The 25874-nt window shown below is 49.1% G+C and overlaps 1 protein-coding gene across 1 annotated transcript in view; it reads left to right on the forward strand.

Annotated features, from left to right (window-relative positions):
- Nucleotides 1–25874, forward strand: part of PTH1R (parathyroid hormone 1 receptor) — a 93739-nt gene that overhangs the window by 39843 nt on the left and 28022 nt on the right. Inside the window, exons 2-5 of the mRNA XM_071456350.1 lie at nt 2009–2114; nt 13940–14050; nt 14880–14998; nt 25049–25143. Coding sequence (XP_071312451.1) covers nt 2009–2114; nt 13940–14050; nt 14880–14998; nt 25049–25143 — 431 coding nt within the window. The remainder of the gene's footprint in view (nt 1–2008; nt 2115–13939; nt 14051–14879; nt 14999–25048; nt 25144–25874) is intronic.

The raw sequence follows: 25874 nt of genomic DNA on the forward strand, positions 1-25874 counted from the left end.
TCCAGCAGCTGGAAGATCCGAAGGTTCTCCAGGTTTTTGAGCTCTGGGTGTTTGTGCTGTCCCACCTGCTGCCCACTGACCCCAAATCTGAGGATTCCAGCGTTGGATAATCCCCAATCCCTGGGGATCTTTCAGCCCCATGGAGGCACTGAAATGTCCCCACCAGGGGTTGGGACAGACGGAATGCCAAGTTCCAAACTCCCAGCTCCCAGCCTGGTTTTCCCTGGATGTTTAGTGGGAATTATCCAGCACCATCCCACAGTTTTCCCAAATGCTTTTGAGAACTGATGTCTTCAAACACCAGATTCAGTGAAAATCTCTGGTTTAATCCATAAATTTATTTACCTTCACATTTCCACCCCTCTGACCAAGGGGAAACCCACAAAGTCAGGTTGTAAATAGATTTTTTTTTTTTTTTATCATTTAAACCATTTTCTGGGAGGAGAGGAGGGAATGTGGGGTTGGTTTTGGTGGATTTTTTTTTAAGGATAGGGGAGGTTTAGGAAATTAAACCCGAGCTGAGCTCGGAGCTCTGTCTCTGCCCAGCTCCAGGCCCAGCCCTGGGAGACTTTCCCCTTTTATTTCTGGGAATAAAAATGTGTTTTCTGTGCATCCCTCCAAGCACAGCCAGAGCAGCCGAGGGCTGAGCGTGCTTGGGATGGATCCCTTGGAATTCCTGAGGTCCCATCCCTCTAAATCCAGCCTAACTCCTCCAGCTCTGGCGGAATCGCTCCGGCTTTGTACAGCCCCGAGCGCCAGCGGGAGCTGACCCCGAGCTTTTCTGTTCCCAATCCAAGCTGAAATGAGGGATGGTGCCTCAAATGTGGACAGGCCAAACATCTGGGAAGGGCTGGAATCGTTCCCATTAACGTGGACGCGGTTTGGAAGCGGCTCCCGCTTGGGAAGGGTTTTCAGGCTGGATTTGTTCCAAGGACACCAAAACCCAACTCCTGTTTTACTCCCGGCCCCTTATCAGATTTAACTCCACAGCTGCGTGTCCGCTGCCCCCGTTCCTCCCCCTGGGAGCCCGCTGGGAAATGGAATCCTGGTTTATTTGGGAGCTGGGATTCATTAACCCTCGTTATGTCGTTTGGAGGGAGTTTGTGTCGGGAGTTAATTGGCCCTCAGCTGGTTCCTGTTACTGGCTTGGCAAAGGGAATGGACTGGAAAGGAGGGAAAAACCTGGATTTATGATGGGGATGGTTTGGGGAGTGCAGGGAATCATGGAATGGGTTGGTTGGGAGGGATTTTAAGGATTATCCCAATCCCATCCCATTCCATGGGTAGGGACACCTCCCATTGTCCCAGTGTGCTCCAAACTGGCCTTGGACACTGCCAGGGATCCAGGGGCAGCCACAGCTGCTCTGGGAATTCCATCCCAGCCCCTCCCCACCCTCCCAGCCAGGAATCCCTTCCCAATCTCCCACCTAAACCTTTCTTCTTTCAGCCATTCCCTGTGTCCTGTCCCTCCATGCCTTGTCCCCAGTCCCTCTCCAGCTTTCCTGGAGCCCCTCCAGGCCCTGGAAGGGGCTCCAAGGTCTCCTGGACCACAGGGAGGGGAGATGCTGTCAGCTCCCAGCTCTCCCTGGGACAGATCCCTCCACACATTCTGGGATTCAGGCAGGATTTTATGGAGCCTGATACCTGTGGAGGAAATCTCCATGCAGAGGAGGACGCAGCACGGGAGGTTGTAATTCCTAAGAGGAGAGGGGTCCTTGGCATGAAATTATTTAGTAGGAATGTTTTCCTCCTGGAGAGCAGCCTGGGATCCCTGCAGTCCGGGATGCTCCATCCCAAAATTGCTGCTTCCACGTGCGAATGTGCACGATGGGATCAGCCCCAGCCTGTGCTTCCTCTGCCGCCTCCAGGGATGGTAATCCCGTGGAGGAGCTGCTCCCCGGGACACAGCTGCAGGGCAAACTGGGATTCTCAGGGCCAGGCTGAGGAAATGATGGATGCAGAGGAGGGTTTGGAACCGGAGTTTGACCTCTCTGTGCCCTCCCTGCAGGTGGATGCCGACGATGTCATCACCAAGGAGGAGCAGATCTTCCTCCTGCTGAAGGCCAAGGCCAAGTGCGAGCGCCACCTGAAAGCCAAGGTGCCCAAGGTGCACGGTGAGTGCTCCCAAATTCCAGGGCTGGAGCCACCCCTGCTCCTCCCAGCCCTTGCCCTCAGCCCCACGTGCTGGGAGCAGGGAGGGAAGGAGGCACTCGGAGCATCCCAGCAAATCGGTTTTTCAGGATAGTCCATGGGGAGGAGGTTTGGAAAGCAAAGCTGTCCCAGACTTGTTCTGCTCTACAATTCCAAAGGCCGAGGGTCCAGGAGGAGGCAGAATTGGTGGAATTATAGCCCTGGTTGTTATACCCAGTGCACAGGAGAGAGCACCAACCACCAGGGCTCCCGAGATCACAGAACTCCAGAATGGGTTGGGAGGAACCTTAAAGATGCCATTCCACCCCTCTGGAATGGGCAGGGACACCTCCCACTGTCCCAGGGTTAGACATCAGGGCATCCACTGTCCAAAGCTCCAGCCTGGCCTTGGGCACTGCCAGGGACCCAGGGGCAGCCACAGCTGCTCTGGCAATTCCATCCCAGCCAGGAATTCCCAATTCCCAATCTCCCACCCATCCCTGCCCTCTGGCACTGGGAGCCATTCCCTGGCTCCTGTCCCTCCATGCCTTGTCCCCAGTCCCTCTCCAGCTCTCCTGGAGCCCCTCCAGGCCCTGCCAGGGGCTCTGAGCTCTCCCTGGAGCCTTCTCCTCTCCAAGGGAACATTCCCAGCTCTCCCAGCCTGGCTCCAGCCCTGCAGCAGCTCCAGGGGCTCCTCTGGACTTGTTCCAGAGCAAAGCCATTATTCCAAATCCCAAAAATCCCTTGCAACCAGTGATAGGGAAAACAAAACATCGCTCCAAGACCTTTCTCCTTCCCCACTCTCTCTCTCCTCGGAAAGGCCCGAGCTCAGCTGAGCCTCTTCCTTCCACTTCCTTTCTATTTTGGGCTGGAAAATCGCTCCCAGCTGTGGGATTGAGGGGGAGGAGGAAGGAGAGAACTCTCTGATGTGGGGAGCGAAGCCCTCACTCCCTGCCGGCTCCTTCCCTCACATTCCCAAGTGTTAATTCCTGAGGGACCCTTCAGTCCCAGGGGTGGGCGTCCTGTCCCACTTCCCTCCCTTTCCCGGGAAAATGGCACAAGCCACAATATCCCTGCACCTCAGCTCTCCCTTCCCTCGGGGAATGCTGTGGGAAAGGTCCCCAAATCCAGCTTCACCACCTGCCCTCCCGGTGCCTTTGGAAATGCCAGCAAGGGCCATAAAATCCCAGCTTTCCTTTGATTCCCAGCCTCCTGTTTTCCATCGGGAAACCTCAAGCCACATCCTCTGCTGCTCCTTTGTCCCCTCACCCCGTGCCCAATTAACACCTCGTTAATGAGCACATGTGCGAAGGCATTTCCTGCTGGTGTCTCTGCCCACCTGGTCCTGCTCCCGCGCTGCTTTTCCAGCTTTTCTGAGGCAGCATTTGGGATCGATCCCCCTTCCCTGTGGGCCGGGATGGGAATGGGATTGACAGCTGGATTTTGGGCTCTTTCCCAAACGGCAGAGCAAAGGGAGCAGATCCCAGGTGCAGAGAAAAGCAAGGCACAGTTCTTCCCAAGAATATTTCTGGGTTTCACATCCCCTGAACCTCAGAGAAAGGAAAAACAACATTAATCTCATTTGCTGTGCCTGCGTTTGTGCCACAGCAGAATGCAATGTGGAGACTGTTCACCCGCAGCGATGGTGGTTGGCTTCCTTGGCCTGTCAGGGCCCCACATTTCTCTTCACAGGAAAAGCAAGGCACAATTCTTCCCAAGAATATTCTTGTCTCATTTTCTGTGCCTGTGTTTTGCAAAAGCATACTGCAATGTGGAGATTGTTCACCCACAGTGATTTGGGTGTTTTGGTTCCTTGGCCTGTCAGGGCCAGGTGTGAGTTTGTGTCAGGACTGAGGGTGACAACCACGGGATTCTGGGCAGTGTGTGCAGGGTTGGGTGCTTAGCAGATTCAGTTTGGATGTAATGTAACACAGTGTAATATAGTACAGAATAATATAGTATAATAAAGTAATTAATTAGCCTTCTGATATCAGTGGAGTCCTCCTCAGTGGAGTTCTCCTCATCATTCTCACCCCTGGTCAGAGGTTCCCTGCAAAATTCTGTACCCAGGGATTTGGAGGTCCCGTGGTTTTGGTTCTGGTTTGAGACCTGGGTCTGGGACTGGGACAGAAAACTTCCAATATCCTGTGGTTTAATCCCATGGACCAAACCCTGCCCCTGGAAAAAGCTGTCATGAGCTCCTCAGACCCCCTGCTCCATCCTCCACAGTAAATCCAGTCCCAAATGGTCCAAGAGGAGGAATCACCTGGATTTCAAGGCTTTGGAGGCTTCACTCATTAGCAGAGGAGAATTAGATCCAATTAATCTGCACTATTCCAAAGGCAGAATTAATTCCCGCTCAACCTTTTGCAAGGAATGTTTTTTTAGGATTTAGCACGCCAGAAATTCCCTTTGGGAGTTCCCAAACAAGGCAGGGATTTGCCAGACTGCCCCCAAGATGGTTTAAGGAGTTTGTGGTCCCAACAAAGAGCTTTCCAATTTGGAAAAGTTCTTCCCACTTTTCAGAGGAGCTGCCATCCACAGATTTTGGGATTTCAGATGCCCTTGGACAGAGGGAAAGCAGCTGGGTCCAGTGCTTTCCTCCTTGGATGATCCGGGGTTTGGGATGTGGTGTCTGTTTTGGGACATCCAGACCTGCGCCCTCCTCATCCAGAGGGAGGATCTCATCCTGTTACCTCTTCCCTCACTGCAGATCCCAAAGAAAAATCTGGGAAGGGCAGCAATCTTCACCATTATGATGCTCCAGCTCCTATTCACAGAAAGGATTTACAAGGAAAAATTTCTGAGGAAAAGTAGGGTTGGCTTGGAGCAAAATAAATCCCGGATGTGGTTTCTAGTTGATCTATGGTCATATCCATGCTGGGTTTGTCATTCCAAAGGGAAAAGGACAGGCCAATAAAGAGGCAGCAGTTTTGGGGAGATCCTCAGGAAAACACATCCCACAGTTATCCAAGGATGGGATTTCTCCAGCCTTTCTTAGGGAGTGTTTTGTGGTCAGGGATAAGATCCACGTTCAGCTCTGCTGGAAGGGATCTCCCTGGAGAGCCAGAATCCCTCTGGGATCATCCTGGAGCAGCTCCAATCGAGGGCCAACCCTGCTGACAGCCCAGCGGTGTCGGATGTTTGGGAAAGGAGAAAGTTTCCACTTAAAATTCCTGACCCAACTTGAGGGGGATCTCTCCTGGGAAGATCCTCACCACAGGGGTCATAGGAAAAGACTCTTTGACCCCATTCCAGAAAGCAGGAGCATGTCCTGGCTGGCAGGGTTGATATTCCAAAGAAAAATCTTAGGGAACAAAAAGATTTAAACCCTCTAAAATTTCAGACTTTCTTCAGCCACTGTTAATGTGTAAAAACTCCAAATCCCCTTTTTTTTTCACCCCCTAAAAAGGTTAAAATTCTGTTCTATGGGAGGGTGAGGTCCCTCCTCTCCTCCTGGAGGGCTCACAGGGATCCTCTGGCCCCTGGCCACCTCCCAGGTGTCTCTGAGCCCTGGCTCCCGATCCCTGTGGCTCCCACGTGGATCTGTGCCATGGGGAGCCGAGGCTGAGCTGCTGCAGGAGCTTCCAAAGAGCCCCAGCAGGACTCGTGCGTCATCTCCACCTTTGGCTGAGGCACCGAGGGCTGGAGACCCAAAATATGAAACCAAAAAAAAAAAACCCCAAAACCCTTTCCCCACAAGCATTTGGTTTCCTCCTTTTCTCTTTTTTTTTCTCCCCCCCTTTTTCCCTTAAATTTAGTCTCCAGATGAAAGCCTTTGGTTTGGGAAAGAACAGGAAACCCGAAAATTTCTCTTCTCCCGACACAAATATTCCATCCCAGCCCTGGTGGGCAGCCGATGCCACCCCAACGTTAAACCTGGAAGGGGATGAAGTGAAATTCCCAGCCCTGAGCCATCAGACCTGACTTCTTTTTTTTTTTTTTTTAATCCATGAATTAAAAGCTTGTCTTTCCCTGGTTTGGAAAAGGAGATGGGACATTTTGTGGGGAAAGAAGAGGGAGTTTTGCACAACCCTGTCATTAGCAAAGGCCATGGCCAACCCTTTCTCTGAGCCTGAGGTGTTGCAGCTCCAAACTGGGTTGTTTTTTTAATAAATAAACCTATTTTCCCAGGAAAGGCGTTATTTTTAGTTGGGGATCTGGGTCTATTTACCTGGGTTGTGCATCCCAGTTTGGTTTCACTGTCCCTAAAGGACCTAGAGCTGATTCCAGGCTCTCGCTGGCCTTGAGGAACCCCAAAATCTGCTCCTGGTTTCCTCTCCAGAGTGTCCAGCACCATTCCCTGATGCCAGCAGCTCCCAGAGGTTGGGAGAAGCCTCAGGCACCTCAGAAATTAAGGGAGACAGAGGCAGCTTAAGCCCTAAACACCCCAGCCCTCCATAAATCCATAATTTCTCCAGCTATTTGCATCTTCTCCCAGCTCCTGTTCTCAGGCCTTGCAGATGTGGCCCAAATTCCACCAAAAAAACCCAAACCATCCTTTGTGATCATATTCCCAGCACAGTTTTGGCTTGGAAAAGCCGTCACTGCCCCAGTGGACACCAGCTGGGGGGTCAGCATGGTCCAGGAGAGCTTCTAGGATGGAATTATGGACCAGGAGAGCTTCTAGGATGGAATTATGGACTGGGAGAGTGTCTAGGATGGAATTATGGACCGGGAGAGTGTCTAGGATGGAATTATGGATTGGGAGAGTATCTAGGATGGAATTGTGGACCAGGAGAGCTTCTAGGATGGAATTATGGACCAGAAGAGTGTCTAGGTTGGAATTATGGACCAGGAGAGCATCTAGGTTGGAATTATGGATTGGGAGAGCTTCTAGGATGGAATTATGGACCGGGAAACCTTTGAGGATGGAATCACAGACCAGACTGTTCTCCTGGAGCGTGAGGGAGTTCAGCGTCATGGATATGAAGCATGATGGACTTGAAGGAGCTGAACCTGGGATGCGGCCTCTTCCTGCAGAGTTTTATGGGCCTGGAGCTCCCAGTGCTGCTGAGGAACGTCCACAGCGCAGCTAAACAGGGTTTGGAGCACATGGGAGGGACAGACCTTGGGAATTACGAGAGACACCAGTGGTCTGTGCTTTAGATTTGTAAAGGAACACGAGAAAAGGGTGGAAAACATTCCAAAGGGTGGCTGAACTCTAATTCTAATTATCAGCCTTGTTCTAATGATTGAGATGGTATTTTGGATGGTATTTTTCCCTCTCAGAGGGAGGCTGGAGGGGTTTGGAAGGACTAGATGTGCTGGAATGAGGAAAGAATGGGATGTGCCAGCAGTGGCAGGTCAGGAGTTCCTAATGGGATGTTGGAGGTTGAGTTTCTGCTCCTGGGTTGGGAAGCTGGGGGGTGGATGGGCAGGGTCCAGAAGAATTGTTTTGGGATAGGAAGGGGAAGGAATTGTTTTGGGATAGGAATGGGGGAGAAATCATTTGGGGATTGGGAGGGGAAGGAATTGTTTTGGGATAGGAAGGGGAAGGAATGGTGGCTGGTGAGGTCAGGAAGGTGTCTCCAGAGCTGGGTCGTGGAATTGTCTGGAATGGAATGAGCCAAGACATGTTGTGACCTGGCCCCTGTGTCCATCCCCTTCCAATGTCCGTTTCCTCCAGGGCTGAGCATGGACAGGATGCTCTGTCCGTGAGACACTGGGTAAAGAGCAGAAAAATTCTTTGAGCAGTGACAGACAGAAGCTGCATCCACCCATGGCCATGGAACTTCTGGAGTGGGTCCAACGGAGCTGAGCAAGGGCCTGGAGCATCTCGGTGCCCAGGAAAGGCTGAGGGAGCTGGGGCTGCTCAGCCTGGAGAGGAGCCCCAGCTGAGAGGGGCCCTCAGCCCTGGGTGTCCCTGGGTGTCCCTGGGTGCAGGGAGGGTCAGAGCAGGGCCAGGCTCTGCTGTGGGGGGCCCAGCAATGGCACCAGAGCCACGGGCAGGGACTGATCCCAGGAATTCTCCCGGCACAGGAGACAGAACTTCTGCCCTGAGCAGTGCCCAGCCCTGAGCAGAGACCAGAGAGGCTGTGGGGTCTCCCTCACCGGGGATATTCCAGACCTGCCGGGATGTAATCCTGAGCCCTGTGCTCCCTGCTGGAGCAGCTGATCCACTGTGGTCCCCTCCAGCCTGACTCTGTTGGATCAGTGAGGATCCCACTCCTCACATCCTTCCGTTCTGTCCAAGCAACGGGATCCACACACAGCCGGGTCACAGCCCCTCTTCCTCCAGCCACACCCCCTGTAGACCAAGACAGCCCCAAAAGCAGCCCCTCATCCCCCCTGCCCTCACAGCCGGGTTTGAAATCCACCTGCAAACCCCCAGACTTAATTCGTACCCCTCCAAGTCCCCATTCCTCCCTTTTCCTCTCCCAAAATGATTTCTCTCCTGTTCCAATCCCAAAACGATTCCTCCCCTCTTCCTATACCAGAACAATTCCTCCCCCATTCCTATCCCAAAACAATTCCTTCCCCTTCCAATCCCAAAATGATTTCTCCCCGTTCCTATGCCAAAACAATTCCTCCCCTCTTCCTATGCCAAAACAATTCTCCCCCTATCCTATCTCCAAATTATTTTCCCCCTTCCTGTCCCAAAATTATTTTCCCCCTTTCCTATCCCCAAATTATTTTCCCCTGTTCCTATCCAAAAACAATTCTCTCCCTTCCTATCCCCAAATGATTTCTCTCCCTTCCCATCAAAAAATGATTTCTCCCCCGTTCCTATCCCAAAACAATTCCTTCCCCCTCCAATCCCCAAATTATTTTCCCCCTTCCTATCCCAAAACAATTCCTCCCCGCTTCCTATTCCAGAACAATTCCTCCCCTCTTCCTATCCCAAAATTATTCCTTCCCCTTTCTATCCCCAAATGATTTTTCCCCTTCCTATCCCAAAACAATTCTCCTCCTTCCTATCCCAAAACAATTCCTTCCCCTTCCTATCCCAAAACAATTCCTCCCCCCTTCCTATACCAAAATGATTCCTTCCCCTTCCTATCCCCAAATTATTTCTTCCCCCTTCCTATCCCAAAAAAATTCTCCCCTTTCCTATCCCCAAATGATTTCTCTGTCTTCCTGTCCCAAAACAATTCCTTCCCCTTCCTATCCCCAAATGATTTTTCCCCCTCCCTCTCCCAAAACAGTTCCTTCCCCTTCCAATCCCAAAATTATTTTTCCCCTTCCTATCCTAAAACAATTCCTCCCCTTTCCAATCCCAAAATTATTTCCTCCCCTTCCCATCCCTAAACGCTGCCTCATTTGTTTCGGTGGCTGCTCCAGGCCTCCTTGCAGTGCTCCAAGTGCCCTTCCCGTACTGGAGTGACCACAGTCGCACAGCCTATTCCAGCTGTGGTCTCCCGGGGGCCGGAATGAGCCGGGCTGATTGATATTCCGTGCCCCTGGATAAACACCTCCGGCCCGTGTTTGTGTTTGCGCAGCTGCCAAGGAGCCTCGCAGATGGCTTGGATGCCTTCTCCACATGCAAAGTGTCCCGTTCCTGCTGGAACAGGGATTGAGGCTGGGGGAAAGGGAAGGGAAAAGGGGGATGGGATAGGAGCAGGAAGGAGGGAATAACTGTCCATGGACCCTGAGCAGGGATGGCCCAAATCTGCTCCTGCTTTTGTCTCTCCTACCAAAGCAACCTCTGGGATTCTGGGATTCTGGCTTGGCTCAGGTGGGGGAGCGAAGTCAGGGAGCGAAACGAGGGACTCATTTGGGACAGCCCCTTCCCAAAGTGTCCTGGAATTGGCCTTCCTGCCTCCCAGAGGGAAATCCTGCAGCAAGGACATCCAAGAGTGTTTTTTGCTTGTTCCCATCTTGGAATGACTTCAGCTTCCACACCCTGAGATTCCAACCTTTAATGGGAAAGGATTGATCCAAGAGATGTCCTGGTGAACAAGAACCAGTGGGATCTGGAGGGATCCCATGCTTCCCTTCAGGTCTCATTTCTTCAGGAATGACATCCAAGAGTGTTTTTGCTTTTTTGCTTGTTCCCATCTTGGAATGACTTCAGCTTCCAAGCCCTGAGATTCCAACCTTTAACGGGAAAGGATTGATCCAAGAGATGTCCTGGTGGACAAGAGCCAATGGGATCCTGGAGGGATCCCTTGTTTCCCTTCAGATCTCATTTCTTCAGGAATGACATCCATGAGAGTTTTTGTTTGTTCCCATCTTGGAATCACTGCAACTTCCGTGTGCTTCAAGGGGGAAGGATTGATCCAAGAGACATCCTGGTGGGCAAGAGCCAATGGGATCCTGGAGGGATCCCTTGTTTCCCTTCAGGACTCATTTCTCCAGCACTGAAGTGGTTGGTGATGTCCTCAAATCACAAGGAATTCCAGTGCCATTCCCACCTTCTGTGTCCATATCCATGAGAAATGCAGCTCTGGATTTGGAAGAGGAGGCAAATCCCTGAGGGATAAACAGGATTGCCCCTTCAGCATTGCCTGGATGATGGATACACACCCAAAACACTCTGGGATGTGGGATATGTGTGAGATTTCCTTGTTTTCTTAACAGTTTATGAATTCCTTTGGACTTCCATAATCCTACTGTTCCTTCCAAGGAAAGAAATGTTTGACTTTTCCAGTCCAACGTCCTGAACTACGTGGATCGATCCAAACATCACGGTGGAAGCCTCGAACTCAATTTCACCAAAATTCCAAGAGGTTTTCAATAAGCTTTTCCAACTGGATCCTTTGGAATTCTCTGTGCTTTGGAATATTGTTACCAGTGTCTCAGGAGGGACTGATTTATCATCAACAGGCCAAGCTTCCACAATTTTCTGCTTTCTTCTTGGAATTCAGCCTGGATCTCCTTGGAGAAAGGACCGGGAGAAAAGGAAAACAAAGGGAGAAGCCAAGTTGTTGATACTGTGAATGTTTTTATAAATTCGTGAAAAAAAAATGTTTGGAGGAGCTTTTTGGGCTAACAGACAGAAAGGAATGGCTTGTTTGGATTCCAGCACAATGGGAAATACAGGATTTTCCCTTCCTGTTTCATCAGAGGTTCATGGAGTGATTTGGGTTTGGGAGGGGCCTTAAAAATTATCCCATTCCACCCCATGGGCAGGGACAGCTCCCACTATCCCAGGGTGATCCAAGCCCTGTCCGACCCAGCCTTGGACACTTCCAGGGATCCAGGGGCAGCCACAAATTCTCTGGAAAGGCTGTTCCAATGTTCCACCATTATATAAAAAAATTATTAAAAATTCCAATTTTTATAATTAAAATTCATTATTAAAATTCATTATTAAAATTGAAATTGCCATTATAAAAACGTCTTCCTTGTAATTAGTGGGAATGAACCCTCCTGTGGTTTAAAGCCATTCCCCCTTGTGCTCCCAGGAGCTCTCCTTAGACGGGAGGACTGGAGGGATTTGGGATAGGAGAGGAGGATGGTGAGGCTCCTCTCCAGGACACAGAGGGGACAAACAGCTTCTGGCTGTGTTAAACCCCAGGAATGTGGATCCAACAATCCCAGAGTGTGGCTGCTCCTGATATCAGTCCATATTTCCATTTGAAAAAGGTTTTCCAAGAGTTTCAGTCACTGTAGGAGCTCCTCACATCATTCCAGGAGCTCCAGAGGCTCCTGGCTTGACCTGTGGATGCTCCTCACCAGGTTCCCCTACCTGCAATCCCTGTTCCCAACCCAAAGCCTCTCTCCTTCCCCCGTGGCTCCCAGGATTTTCAGGAAGCAGCTGTGTTATCCTGAATTTTAGGGAGGTGTGCAGGTGGCAGCTCCCAAATATCCATCCACCCTTCCCTGAACTCATCGTCCATCACTGGGGAATTCCAGAAAGGAAACCGTCACTGAGATGTTTTATCCCTCCTCCACATTTTCCTGGAATGGCTTTTCCAAGCGAGGAATGGGGGAAGAGAGGCCAGAGACGATGGAGAGGAGGGGGAAGAGATTTCTCTGGGGGGTTCAGGTCTTGGTAACAGCAACAGATCCCTCTGTTGGGAAGCTCAGACACTTCCCGAATTTTTGAGTCCCACTGGATTCTTATCAGGACTTAATACTCAGGATGACTCAGGAAAATTCTTTGATGACTCAGGATTAAATCATTTAAGGAATCATTTCCATGCAGAGGTCAAAATTTTAAATGCAACCATCATCTTTTTAACCATTTCTAGGGCAGCTCTTGGCTCCCCAAACTGTCCCCCCAAGGAGCAGCAGTCCAGAGGTGCCCCACCGCCGATCCCTTCAGCTTTTGGGGAGGATTTGGGGGGCTCAAAGTACCCAAAAATCAATGATTGTGTGGTTTGTTATCGGTTTTTCCAGCACAAGGAGGATGCACCCACCACAATATTTAGCACTTTCTTCTTTTCTGGCCGCCTATTTCGGTGGAATGAGAAATGAAACCTCTTAAAAGTGAAACTGCCCTTTGCAAATTGTGAAGATTTTGGAAAAGTGGGAGATTTTCCCTCTCAGAGCACATTTGGAGGACTGTTTTTCTCTTAGTTGTTTCTCCAGTGTGTTTCTTTTAATGTTTACTGAAAATTGATTTATTTTGTCATAAGAACTGACTTTATTTTAGGCAAGAGCACTTTGAGGGCTCCATTAAATCTTTATTTACTTTCTTGTCTGCAGAAAAGACGTCAAGGACATCAGCATTTTGTCCTGAGCCAAATTTTGTGGGGCCCTGTGTTGTTTTTTGGTTTTTTCCTTTGCCTTTTGTACCTTCCAGAGAACTGAGGAATAAATAAACTCTTTTTTTCCCAGTGTAAATTATCCTGCAAATAATGAGCCAGAGGGAAGGGTTTTCCTAGTTTTCATGAATAGGAAATGTATTTTTCTTCTCCTAAGAAGCAGAGAAAGTGCGATAAATTATTTCCCTCTTTTTTTTATCACGTGGATGTTGAGGAATTTTTGCTCCTGACCCACACTCCCAGTTGATGCTTTAGAAGAAAGGCTGCGATTTTTCTGGTCCTTTTCATCCACACTAAATTAGAGATAAGAAATCAGCTGCTAAACAAGGAGATTTTCAGTGTTTTTCCCATCCTAAACCCCACCAAACTGAATTAATCCGTGTCGGCTCTGAGCCTGGAGCAGCCAAAGGGCTTTGAAGCAATCCTGGTTTTCCTTTAATCTTGGGGAGTCACGTTGGTGAGGAAGGATGAATTCCTCCCTGGTGGGAAGCTTTGATATCCACGGACCGTGCTGAGATCTTGGCCCTGTTTGGATTTCCACAACTTTGGAATTTTTTTGCAAGTTCCACAAGGAGTTTTTGGCAGATAAGAGCAGGTGGTTGTCACCATCAGATTTTCTGAAAAATCCCTTTGCCCGGGACTTTGCTCCTGGGAAGCTGAGAAGCCTCAGAGAAAAATGAAAACAATAATTATCTGACTGATGTATATTACATTAAAACTATACTAAAAGAATAGAAGAAAGGATTTCATCAGAAGGCTGGCTAAGAATACAATAGCAAAGAATGATAACAAAGGTTTGTGGCTCAGGCTCTGTGTCTAAACTGGCTGGGCTGTGATTGGCCATTAATTAGAAACAACCACATGAGCCCCACCACAGATGCACCTGTTGCATTCCACAGCAGCAGATAACCATTGGTTACATTTTGTTCCTGAGGCCTCTCAGCTTCTCAGGAGGGAAAATCCTAAGGAAAGGCTCTTTCATGAAAAGATGTCTGCGACACAGAGCCACACTTTGAGAAGGAACTGACAATATTCCTCGGACAGGTTTCCCAACGGAATGCTGGTTGTTCACGGAGAGCCCCCCCAAGCCGGGGGGCCCCGGTGTCACCTCGGCAGGTGCAGTGACTCCTCTTTGTCCCCGCTCTCTCCCACAGATGGCTTCTGCCTTCCGGAGTGGGACGGCATCGTGTGCTGGCCCGAGGGCGTGCCCGGCAAGGTGGTGGCCATGCCCTGCCCCGAGTACATCTACGACTTCAACCACAAAGGTGGGTGTGGAGCAGCCTCCAGCCCAGGGAATTCCCGACAGCCAGGAAATTCCAAACTCCCCTCCCACTGTGCATTGGGTGTTATCCCACCCCAGCAGGCATTTTGTCACAAGCACGCTGATATCAGCTATTTCACTGAGCATAATTAACAACAGAAATAAAAGTTTTATTCTTATAACAAAGTTCCTTTAACACCACACATGTAAAATCCATTTCAGTATTTGTGAAAAGCCAATATTATAATATACGGAGCCTATAACAGGCTCCACCTGGGGATGAATTTCCTGCCATTTTCCCTCCGATTCCACAACTCCTCTCTCTCTCTCAGCAGGGATGAATTTGGGATGAATTTGGGATGAATTTCCTGCCATTCCCTCTCTGATTCCATGTCTCCTCTCTCTCTGGGCAGGGATGAATTTGGGATGAATTTGGGTGAATTTGGGATGAATTTGGGATGAATTTGGGATGAATTCCCTGCCATTCCCCCTCTGATTCCATGTCTCCTCTCTCTCAGGGCAGGGATGAATTTGGGTGAATTTGGGATGAATTTGGGATGAATTTGGGATGAATTCCCTGCCATTCCCCCTCTGATTCCATGTCTCCTCTCTCTCAGGGCAGGGATGAATTTGGGTGAATTTGGGATGAATTTGGGATGAATTTGGGATGAATTCCCTGCCATTCCCCCTCTGATTCCATGTCTCCTCTCTCTCAGGGCAGGGATGAATTTGGGTGAATTTGGGATGAATTTGGGGTGAATTTGGGGTGAATTTGGGATGAATTTCCTGCCTGGAGTTTTCCCGCTGACTCCATGTCTCCTGTCTCTTGGCAGGCCACGCTTATCGCCGGTGTGACCTGAACGGGAGCTGGGAGCTGGTCCCGGGCAACAACCGCACCTGGGCCAACTACAGCGAGTGCGCCAAGTTCCTCACCAACGAGACGAGGGAAAGGGTAGGCATTCCCATTCTTGCACACAGCAGGAATTCCTGGCCTCGTGCCGGGCCAGCCCGCGGACCTCTGTCTCATTTAAAACCCCGGATGAGCTCCAGCTCATCTTCCTCCTCTTGGAAACCCATCCTGAGCTTGCCAAAGCCACATCGTGCTTTGATGGGCAACGATTTGATTGGAAAATTGTCCTCAAAGGCAGAAAAGTTTCCTGCAGCTGCCATGATCCCATTCCTGAAGGGATCTTGGGGAAAATTGGAGCGGTCTCGGGAACGCTCAGAAGTGGTTGGAGGTTGTTCCATGGCATTGAGACTCCCTCTGCCACAGCAGGAAATCCTTTTGCTGCCAGGTTGTTATCAAAAATTCCAATGTTTATGTGGCTGTCTCTGGGAGGGGATGTCCAAACACATGTGGAATCAAACCCGGAGCAACTGGCTGGGAGAGCTGGGAGTGTCCAGGAGAGGAGAAGGCTCCAGGCAGAGCTCAGAGCCCCTGGCAGGGCCTGAAGAGGCTCCAGGAGAGCTGGAGAGGGACTGGGAACAAGGGATGGAGGGACAGGACCCAGGGAATGGCTTTGAGCTGAAGGAAGTAGAATTAGATGGGACATTGGGAAAGAATTCCTGGCTGAGGGGATGGAGAGGCCCTGACACAGGGTGCCCAGAGAAGCTGTGGCTGTCCCTGGATCCCTGGGAGTGTCCAAGGCCAGGTTGGAGCAGCCTGGGACAGTGGGAGGTGTCCCTGGCCATGGCAGGGAGTGGGAATGGGATGATCCTGAAGATCCCTTCCCACCCAAACCTAACTGGTATTCCATGATCTTGAATTAATTCTGATGTAGTCACAATTTGGAAACAGTGACACAGCTCAAAGTTATAAAAGGGTTCAAAATATGGAGAGGGTCTGGTGTGCTCCTGGAAAAAAAAATTAATAAATCTGTGAGCCATAAATTTACAAAAATTCAGATAAGGACAAAATAGCAGCTGCCAGAAATTTCCTTCTTCCCCGTGAGCCAGCCTGGGGCTCTGTAATTCTGGAAGTCTGGAAGGAATTCCATGCTAAGGTGACAGCAAAGCTGTCCCTGGTGTCTCTTGGGAGGATGTGGCCTCCTTGTCCCACAGAGAATGATGTTCCCACCCACACGCACCTGTAATTCCCAAAGAATTTGCCCAAACCCTCTAGTTTTTCAGTGGTTCTTGGAAGAGTCCCCTTGGGTATGTGGCATGGCATCAGGGACTGATCAGCTGCAGGGAGGATTATCCCAGACAGCTGGAGATAAGGATCTAACCACAGCTTCCTTGAGGATGATCCAGGGGCCCTTTGGGACAATGTTCCTAATTTTAAATTTAACCACAGAGTAGGGTTTTTTGGAGTTGGGGTTGTTTTTGTTTAGGTTTTTTGTTGTTGTTGTTGGTTTGGTTGGTTGTTTTTTTGGGTTTTTTTTTTGCTTGGGTTTTTTTGTTTGGTTTGTTGTTTTTGGGGTTTTTTTATTTGTTGTTGTTGTTATTGCTTTTTTCTTCTTAAGAGTGAAGCAACTCATGAATGAAATGGTTTAGGAAAATAAGGAAATGAGGGAAAGGAGGAAATGAGTTCTTGGAGCTGCTGAGTGTTTTCTCTCGTGTGGACAAGGAGCAGAAGGTTGGTGCACTGGGTGCTGCTCCAGCCACTCCAGCAAAGGCCTGGATGACGCTCCCTTCCAGAAGCAGTCTGGTGGGATTTTCCCAGTTCATAGTGGAAGGAACTCTTTTGGCCCCGGAGTTTTCTGGGAAGGTCATGGAGCATCTTGATCAATGCACAAACCTTTGACTTCTCTGAAATCATCTCTCCCATCCCACACCCTGGGGTGGGAATTGTCCAGCTGGTTTCCAAGCTATCCCCCAGGGAAAGGACATCCTTCCTTTTTCACCTCCCACTGGCAGGACTTGTCAGGGTGACTTGCTAAAGGAAGAGCACAAAGAACAACAGGGAGTTGCCCGTTTTTATTTATTTTTTTCACCACAAGGAAGAAATGGAGACTTTCCACCTCCAGGGTGGTTTAAATGGCTGAAAGCAAAATCTCCTGTGGTGGGTTTGATGTGCCTGACTTTGTCTGTGTCCCCTGAGTGGTCACAGGGTGAGGAGTCTTTGCTTCTTTTTGCCAGGGTCGGGATTAAATGTGTGAGATGGAATTTCTTGTTGGGACTCAGATGTTTATCAGTTCTTATCTCTGTCACACTCTCACAAACCCTGAGTTCTGCAGCACTCAACTCCAACAAACTAAAAATGGAGCCCATCTCTCTCTCTCTCTGCAAGGCCTTTGAAGGATCAACTGCCCAATTAAGAAATGACACCGAAATTATTTTCACTTTTAACCCAATAACCAACCACCCATGGCTGCAATGGGGACTTTTTATCCAATTACACAAAAACACCCAAACCCATGGAGGAGAAGGAGAAGGAGAAGGAGAAGGAGAAGGAGAAGGAGAAGGAGAAGGAGAAGGAGAAGGAGAAGGAGAAGGAGAAGGAGAAGGAGAAGGAGAAGGAGAAGGAGAAGGAGAAGGAGCAGCCCCCACCCCAAAACCTCCATCTTGCTTTATATCCATTCCTGTATTCTAAACCCTTAAACTCTGAGTTTCCCACCCTGTGATCTCACACACTTCTATCCAAACTCCACCCCCACAATCCCAGTTCTGTCATTCCATTTTGGAAGCTTCTCCAGGGCCTCAGGTCAGTGCAGTGTTCTCTTGGGGGTCAGTGCCTGGCAGCACAGAAACTCCCAAATTCTCAGTTTCCAGTGTTCCAACAACAGGGGTGTCACAGCATGGGGGACTCGAGCTGTGCTTCGCAGCAGGGACATTTACAGGAGGTGTCACCTCGTTTTTATTCTCAACCTCTTGGAAAATTACTGCTCCTCATGAGCTCTCCCTTAAGGAGTAGTTTTACTAACCCATCCCAAAATCTCAGTCCTCATTATCCTGTAGCCAAAGCTGAGGCATCTTTTGCCAGGAACTTTCTGTCATAGCTACAAAGGTGAATGGAATAATATTTAATATTTAGACAAATTAAACCATCATCACTGTTCAGATTAAATGACCAGGTTGGTCTTACTTGAAGTGGTGCTTACCTAGGGCAAAGAGAACACGGAAAAAATTGATGTTTCTGCCAGCTTTGAAATCATATCTTGATCCAAAAAAAATGCTTTTTAATGACATCTATTTATCAATTTTTATTCTTATTCTAATTATTAATTTTATATTTGCAAGAGGTTTCTTCCTCACCTCAGCGATTCTGTGCCTTGTCACAGAGTTCCCTTATTTTATCACAGAGGTGGCTGAATTTTTGTGACAATCCAATTATTGTGAATTATTGTGACATCCACTGCAGGTCTCTTGGGCCTTGGGCTATGAAAACTACTCTGGAAATAAAAGAGGAGGAAGAAAATGTTCTTTACCCCTCAGTGTTCTGATGCCTTTAGTCATGGAGAGCACACAAGGCCTCTTGTCACACTTAAATGTGGCACTGCAGCCCTGAGATTAATAAACCTTCCTTTGATATTTCTTTTTCATGGGGTAGATTTTCAACATCATCTCTTTATTATTATTATTATTATTATTATTATTATTATTATTATTATTATTATTAGCCTTGTATTTGCAAGAGGTCTTGCCCTCAGCGATTCTGTGCCTTGTCATGAAATTCCCTGATTTTATCAGAGGTGGCTGAATTCTGGTGACAAATGAAGCACTATCTGTGCATCTTCTGCAGGTCTCTTGGGCCTTAGGGTAGGAAAACTATTCTGGAAATAAAAGAGGAGGAAAAAAATGTTCTTTTTCCCTCAGTGTGCTGATGCCTTTACTCACAGAGAGCACACAAGGCCTCTTGTCACACTTAAATGTGGCTCTGCAGTCCTTGGATATCTCTTTTTTTCATGGAGTAGATTTTCAACATCTCTTTATTAATTTTAATATTATTATTATTATTATTATTATTAGCCTTGTATTTGCAAGAGGTCTTTCCCACAGTCCTGCCCTGCCCTCATAGCGATTCTGTGCCTTGTCATGAAATTCCTTGAATTTATCACAGAGGTGGCTGAATTCTGGTGACAAATTTAGCACTATCTGTGCATCCTCTGCAGGTCTCTTGGGCCTTGGGCTATGAAAACCACTCTGGAAATAAAAGAGAGGGGAAAAAATGCACTTCTTCCCTCAGTGCTCTGATGCCTTTACTCACAGAGAGCACACAAGGCCTCTTGTCACACTTAAATGTGGCACTGCAGCCCTGGGATTAATAAACCTTCCTTTGATATCTCTTTTTCATGGAGTAAATATGTCCAGAGATGTCAGAACAGGGGAATTTGGCCACATTGAGCCGTTGTCTTGAGCGAGAGATGGTTTTCTATTATTATTTCCCTCCCTGGGGAGCAGCATCTTTGCGTCACCACCAACAGCTGCATTTACCCAAGGTTTTGCCAGGAGATTGTGGCTGACTCCGAGCAGATGCAACCAGAGGGAATTTTAAGAAACTGGGCTTTTAGGAAAAAAAAAAAGAAAACCAACTGTCTGTGGCTATAAATATATGGATTTGCTGGCTATCTCTGGAAATATGCCTGAACCTATAGATAGCTGGAGATATCCACACCTAAATAAACACCACGTGCGTGCACACATCTCCAGCCAGGGATGTTTGTTTAGGTGGGGAGTTTTCCCATTTTAGCCATGCTGGGATAATTTTAAGATTGGCCAAAGCAGCAAACAGAGGGCCCCAGAGCAAGCTGGTGTCCTGCCCCGAATAAATGGGGATTGTTTCACACAGAGCAGCTCGGAAACCGCTCTCTGCAAAGAGCAAAGTGTGTTAAAGCCATCAGAGCCTGCAGAATTAACAGCTCGTAACTGCCCGGGGAGCAACTGCTCCTGGGCTGCTTCCTCAGGGAAAATTGCCACTGCAGGATGGGAACTGACAGCCCTGGAGGCCGAGTCCTCCTTTAGTCAGGTAGCATGAAGCAATCCAGGGAAGTGTTTCCTCAAATTCCTTCCAGATAATGTTAAAGAGGGAGGGAACGATCAGCTGGAAGTGTCCAAGGCCAGGTGGGATGGGGCTTGAAGCAGCCTGGGACAGTGAAAAGTGTCCCTTCCATGAGGGACAAGACCATCCCATCCCACCCCTGCCATGGCAGGGACACCTCCCACTGTCCCAAGCTGCTCCAAGCCCCAGTGTCCCATGCAGCGGCCTTGGACACTTCCAGGGATCCAGGGGCAGCCGCAGCTTCTCTGGGAATTTCATTTCCATGCCTCCCCACCCTCCCAGCCAGGAATTCCTTCCCAATATCCCATCTAAATCAACTCTCTTTCAATCTGAACCCAATCCCCTCATCCTGTCCCTCCATGCCTTGTCCCCAGTCCCTCTCCAGCTCTCCTGGAGCCCCTCCAGGCCCTGCCAGGGGCTCTGAGCTCTCCCTGGAGCCTTCTCCTCTCCAGGGGAACATTCCCAGCTCTCCCAGCCTGGCTCCAAAGCAGAGGGGCTCCAGCCCTGGAACAGCTCTGTGACCTCCTCTGGATTTGCTTCAGCAGCTCATATTTATTATGGATTTGTTCTGTTCCCACATGTTTCCCTAAGCATCCCTTCCTGGCCATGAAGGAGACGGGGAGCAGAGTTAAAAGGACCTCGGGCCTGGCCCTTCTCCTTTGTTCCCTGAATTCCCTTAAAACCAGGAGGGAGGGTGACCTGTATTCCTGGAGCTCCTGAATATTTGGCTAAAATGCAGCACAAATGATGAGTGGTGGACCTCAGGCAGGTTTTTAGCCCATTTCTCCCCAAATTCCATACAGCCACAGACTGTGGCTCCCTTACCTTCCACACATCCAGCCAATAGAAGCAGGATCATTTTTCACGTCACTTTTTCCATCAGTGGCAGCAGCAATGGCATGTTTGGGTCAAAACCCAGGGATTCCCCTGATTCCCATCTCTCCCAAAAGAAGAGAGATGCCAAACACAGCTGGTTTTAAAGCAGGTCCAACCTATCCTCTATCCAAGGGTGAGCTGAAGGGTGAATGGGATCTCCAGCTCCCAAAATCCCGGGGAAGGGGAGTCAGAGCCAGCAACTTGGGAGGTTGGCTCAGCTTGGGAACCACCACCAGCAGGATGGGCCATGCTCAGATCCAGCCCCAATCCTGTCTTCATCTGCTCCTGCTTGTCTGTAGCGCGAGGGTTTGACGGCTTCCCGGGAACTCGGAGGGGCCTGGAGAATCCGCCCCCTTCCAAACACAATGGGAAGGGCCCAGCGTGTTGCAGGGCTGCTTTATCTAAACCCCATTGTTCCAAGCAGCAGTCCTGGAGCTCTCTGGGGTCCTGGGAAAAGCAAACAACTTTGTGGAGCCTCAAAGTGACGGCACAGGAACGGGTTTGGGTTGTTTTATCCCCAATTTCCACAAAGGAATGTCAGCGAAGTGTCAGGCGTTTGCAGCAGGACATGGGCAGAGGTTTTAAAGTCTGTGGAGGAATAAAAAATAATTATCTGGGAGATGTTTTGTTCGTAATTTCAATTAACCCCGAGGTGCCATCCTCATTCCATGCCTATGGATTTGGTCTGGTGCGTTCCTGGAAATAGAATCCAAGAATCCTGGAATGGTTTGGGTTGGAAAGGAACTTAAAGATGATTTTTATGGACATGTGTGTCTAAATTGGGGTGTCTGAGAGTACACTGGAGTGTCTGAGGCTAAATTGGGGGTCTTTTGTGGGAGCTGATTCCCAGACTGGGAGGATTTCAGAGCCTGGAAATCTGTGGATGAGGGGAACAGAGTCCTGCAGGAACGGGGTCATCAATACTCAAAGTTTTCCCTGGGGCTTTGGAAATCAGTGCCTGTTCTGTGCCTTCTGTGTGTATCCCATTTTGTGAATATCCCATTTTGTGAATATCCCATTTAGCTTTTTATTCAGTCTCATTTTCCTGTAAAAAAAAAAAAAAAAAGACAAGAAAAGCAAGGACAGAGATTTTCTGGCTTTGTTTGTCACTCAAAGCAGCAAACCCCCCATTCCAAACGAGTCCTTAACGACACCTGAATCAGCAGCTCAGAGAAACTGCAGAAATTCCATCTGGGAAATCCTTATTTATGCTTTCCTGTGCTGCTGATCCCACCTTTCGCAGCCTTCCCATTCCTCAAAAAACACCGGATCCCTCCCAGCTTCACAGCCCGAGTGCTGCTGGTGTCTTGCTAAAGGGGAATAAAATGGATGAAAGGAAAAATTTGGATACAGGGCACAGCTCCGTGAAACTCAGGGTAGGATTTGCCACCAGAAAATTCCTGCTCCGTCTGGTTTTCCTTTTCCTTTTGCACACATGGCAAGAGTTGAAAGAGTGGAGGGTTCCTGCAGGAATCTAATTCATGGAATCCTGGAATCCTGAATTGATTGGAGTTGGAAGAGACCTTGAAGTCCAGCCAGTTCCAGCTCTGTGTCATGGGCAGGGGCACCTCCACCAGCCCAGGTTGCTCAAAGCCCTGAATATTCTGATTAAATTATAATTAAATCGAAACACGTTGGTTTAGTTATCACACTTTATAGACCAGGCTATTGTGGCAAGGCCAGGTTTGGCCTCTTCCAGCAAGGGATGACCAGGGATGGTCAGTCTCTCCTCAGGGTGGACTTCCAGGAGACTTCCAGGGAACTTCCTGGAGTGGGTGGATCTCCAGGTTGTGTCCATGGCTTGGCCATCGTGGCCTTTGTGGTTTTCTGGGAATTATTTGACTTCCCATCCATCTCAGCTCCCCAGGGACACTCCTCAGACCATGGAAATCATCATTGCAGCTGGCAGATCATTCAATATTTTCCTACCTGGAGGATCTTTCCTGGTTGTTCATTGTGGTTTTCATGGAGCTGGGACCTCCTTTGGGACACATGGAACTCCTGTGGAGATTTTGTCCCCTCATGGGTAAATCCAGGGAGGAAAAGCTCCTGGGAACTCCAAGTGAGGGAGAAGTGGAAGTGGAGAACCTCAATTTTTTGTTCCAAAGGGTTTCCCCAAGGATCTGAGCACCCCCTCCAAGAAATCTCATTTCCCAGGGGCTTTCCAGAGTGACTCCAGGTGGGATTTGGGGCATCTCCTCCTCCAAGGAGAGCTCCAGGAGAAGCTTTCTGTGTCTTGGCTCTTGGTGCTCAACCTCCTTCCAAAGAGAGGCCCTGTGGGCAGTCAGGGCACTCAACTTTCCAAAACCTCCTGCCAATCCAGAGGCTCTTCCCAAGGACATTCCCGGCCATAGGAACGTGGATCTTCCCGGTGAAATTTCTGAATGGGGCTCAGGGATGTTTTGTTAAGGCCTCACAACTTTTGTTTCACTGAAAAATTCCAACCTTGGAGTGAGATTATTATTACTCTTATTATTAATTATTATCCTTTCATTTTTTACTATGGAGGCAAAGGTTTTCCAGCTCCAAGAGGATTCCAGCTTGGCAGCAGGAAAATCACACACCAGGATATTTTTCCCTGAAAGCTTTGAAATCTCTTCTTCTTGGCTTTTCAGGGCCCGCTGCCTGCACAGACAGATCTATAAAAATCTATAAAAATATCCCATAAATACGCACAGACACACTCAGTAAATTAATATTGGCAAGGGCTTCGCTCCTCCAGCGCAAACCGCAGAGAAACATTCCCAAATCTGCGGATTCTGATGTAATAGGGCTGAGGTTTGGCATTCCAGGACAGCGTTCCAAGCCTCAAATCCCAATCAGAGCTGTCATTCAGAGCCCAGCATTCCTGACATTACTGCAGCCCCGTGGGCAGGGCGAGGGAGAGGAGGGAATGAGGAGAAAGATGCTGAATTGGTTGGGTTTTTTGGGATTTTTTGCTAAAATCAGTCTGGGAAAGGCAGGGCAGGCTGGGATGGGGGGGCAGGCATTTTAACCCTTCCCAGGAATCCCTGAGTTCAGCTGCAGGATCAAGGAAAATGTCCTGATATTTAATGGAAACCTCAGGGTTTCAAGGGCAGCTTTGGAAAATAACAGCCTAAAACTTCCTAAATGATTAATTATTAAGCACTGTTCTGTGACAGAGCCTTTTCCAATGGGATTTTGGCAAGCTCAGGTTGTGTCTGGATTGGATAACCACGGGCAGAGGCTGCTTGGGATTTAAAAGAGGGAAAAATAAACGCAGGTGATTTTTTCCCTCATATCCCATAGCCAAAGTATTTCCTTCCCCAGTTTTCTGGTGTGGGTTACGCTCCCCCAGGCTGCACATCAGTCATCCAGCAATGGCTAAATTGTGCAATTCCAGCAAAATTCCCAGCTCAGCAGGCATTTTGTCCAGGTGAAAATTCCCAAGTGATCCCTGGACTGGGCCGAGGGTTTGTAAAGCGCTTTGGGTTCCTTTGGGATGAAAACACTGCGAAATTCCCAGGCATGGGATCGACCCCACTCCACCGTTAATCCCTTGCAAAATTCCCAGCTGAGAAGAGTTTTTGTCCAGGTGAGAATTCCCAAGTGATCCCTGAGTTGGGCCAGGAGTTTGTTGGTTTGTTGGAACCACTTTGGGCTCCTTTGGGATGAAAATGCCGCTAAATTCCAGGGATGGGATTAACCCCATTCCATCATTATTCCCTTGCCAAATTCCCAGTTCAGCAGGCATTTTGTCCAGGTGAAAATTCCCAAGTGATCCCTGAATTGGGCCAGGAGTTTGTAAAGCGCTTCAGGTTCCCTTGGGATGAAAATGCCGCACAACTCCCAGGTATGGAATTAACCCCACTCCATAGTTAATCCCTTGCAGAATTCCCAGCTGAGTAGGCATTCTGTCCTGGTGAAAATTCCCAAGTGATCCCTGAGTTGGGCCAGGAGTTTCTTGGTTTGTTGGAACCACTTTGGGTTCCTTTGGGATGAAAACACCACGAAACTCCCAGGCATGGGATCAACCCCACTCCATCATTAATCCCTTGGGAAAATCCCACCTCCCCACCTCAGGGAACACAAACCCCACTTCCCAAGCTGCCAAAAAAGACGGGATTCCTGAAGGATCTGGGCTCTGTGTGCTGCCAGGGTTGTGTGGCGCAGGAGGGCCGCGTTCCCCATGTGACGCTGTTTTCTCCATCGTTTCTGCTGCAGGAGGTCTTTGATCGCCTCTATTTGATTTATACTGTTGGATACTCCATCTCCCTGGGATCCCTCACAGTTGCTGTCCTTATCCTGGGATACTTCAGGTAGGCGGCTCTGTTTTTACCTAAGCGACACCGGAGAAGCCGCGGGTTTTTCCGGAAGGATGAAAACTGGGGTGGCGCAGTTCAGGAAGCCACCAGTGGTGGTGGCATCGGTGATTTGGGCTGCTTTAGGGTATCCCAGGGCAAACTTCCTGGGGGATGGCGGGTGGGATTTTGGAACTCCTTCCACTTCCCTCAGGTGGAGTTTTCCAGGCCCTCTTCGTAGCAAATGGGAAGAGGAGCATCTCCAGGAATCCCTTGGAATACTGTCCAGGATTTTCTGTCCCTGTTGTCCCTGAAGGTGACTGGCTTAGCTTTAGATGGCTGATTTGCAGAGAAATAAGATTCTCTGAGGGAAATCCCACTCTAAGTCCGAATGTTCGTGAAGGATAACCCAGTTGAAAGGGATGGAAAACTCCCAGGCTGATTCCTCCAATCTCCCCACACTGCTGCTCTTCCCAGGGATCCAAAACTGACCCTCCTGACTCCATTGTGTCCCCTCCCTTCCCACCAGCCCTTTGAAGGGATTTAGACCCCTAAATGCCACTTTGAACCCTCGTTATCCATTCCTCCATCCACTGTTGCAGCTTCCATCCCTGAAAGTGTCCAAGGCCAGGTTGGACAGGGCTTGGAGCAGCCTGGGATGGTGGAAGGTGCCGGGGTTGGAATGGGATGATATTTAAGGTCCCTTCCAGCCCAAATCATCCTGGGATTCTGGGATTCTTGCTGGCACA

Source organism: Agelaius tricolor, unplaced genomic scaffold (assembly GCF_023055355.1).
Source record: "Agelaius tricolor isolate 1412-34295 unplaced genomic scaffold, bAgeTri1.0.p SCAF_58, whole genome shotgun sequence".
Lineage (NCBI taxonomy): Eukaryota > Metazoa > Chordata > Aves > Passeriformes > Icteridae > Agelaius > Agelaius tricolor.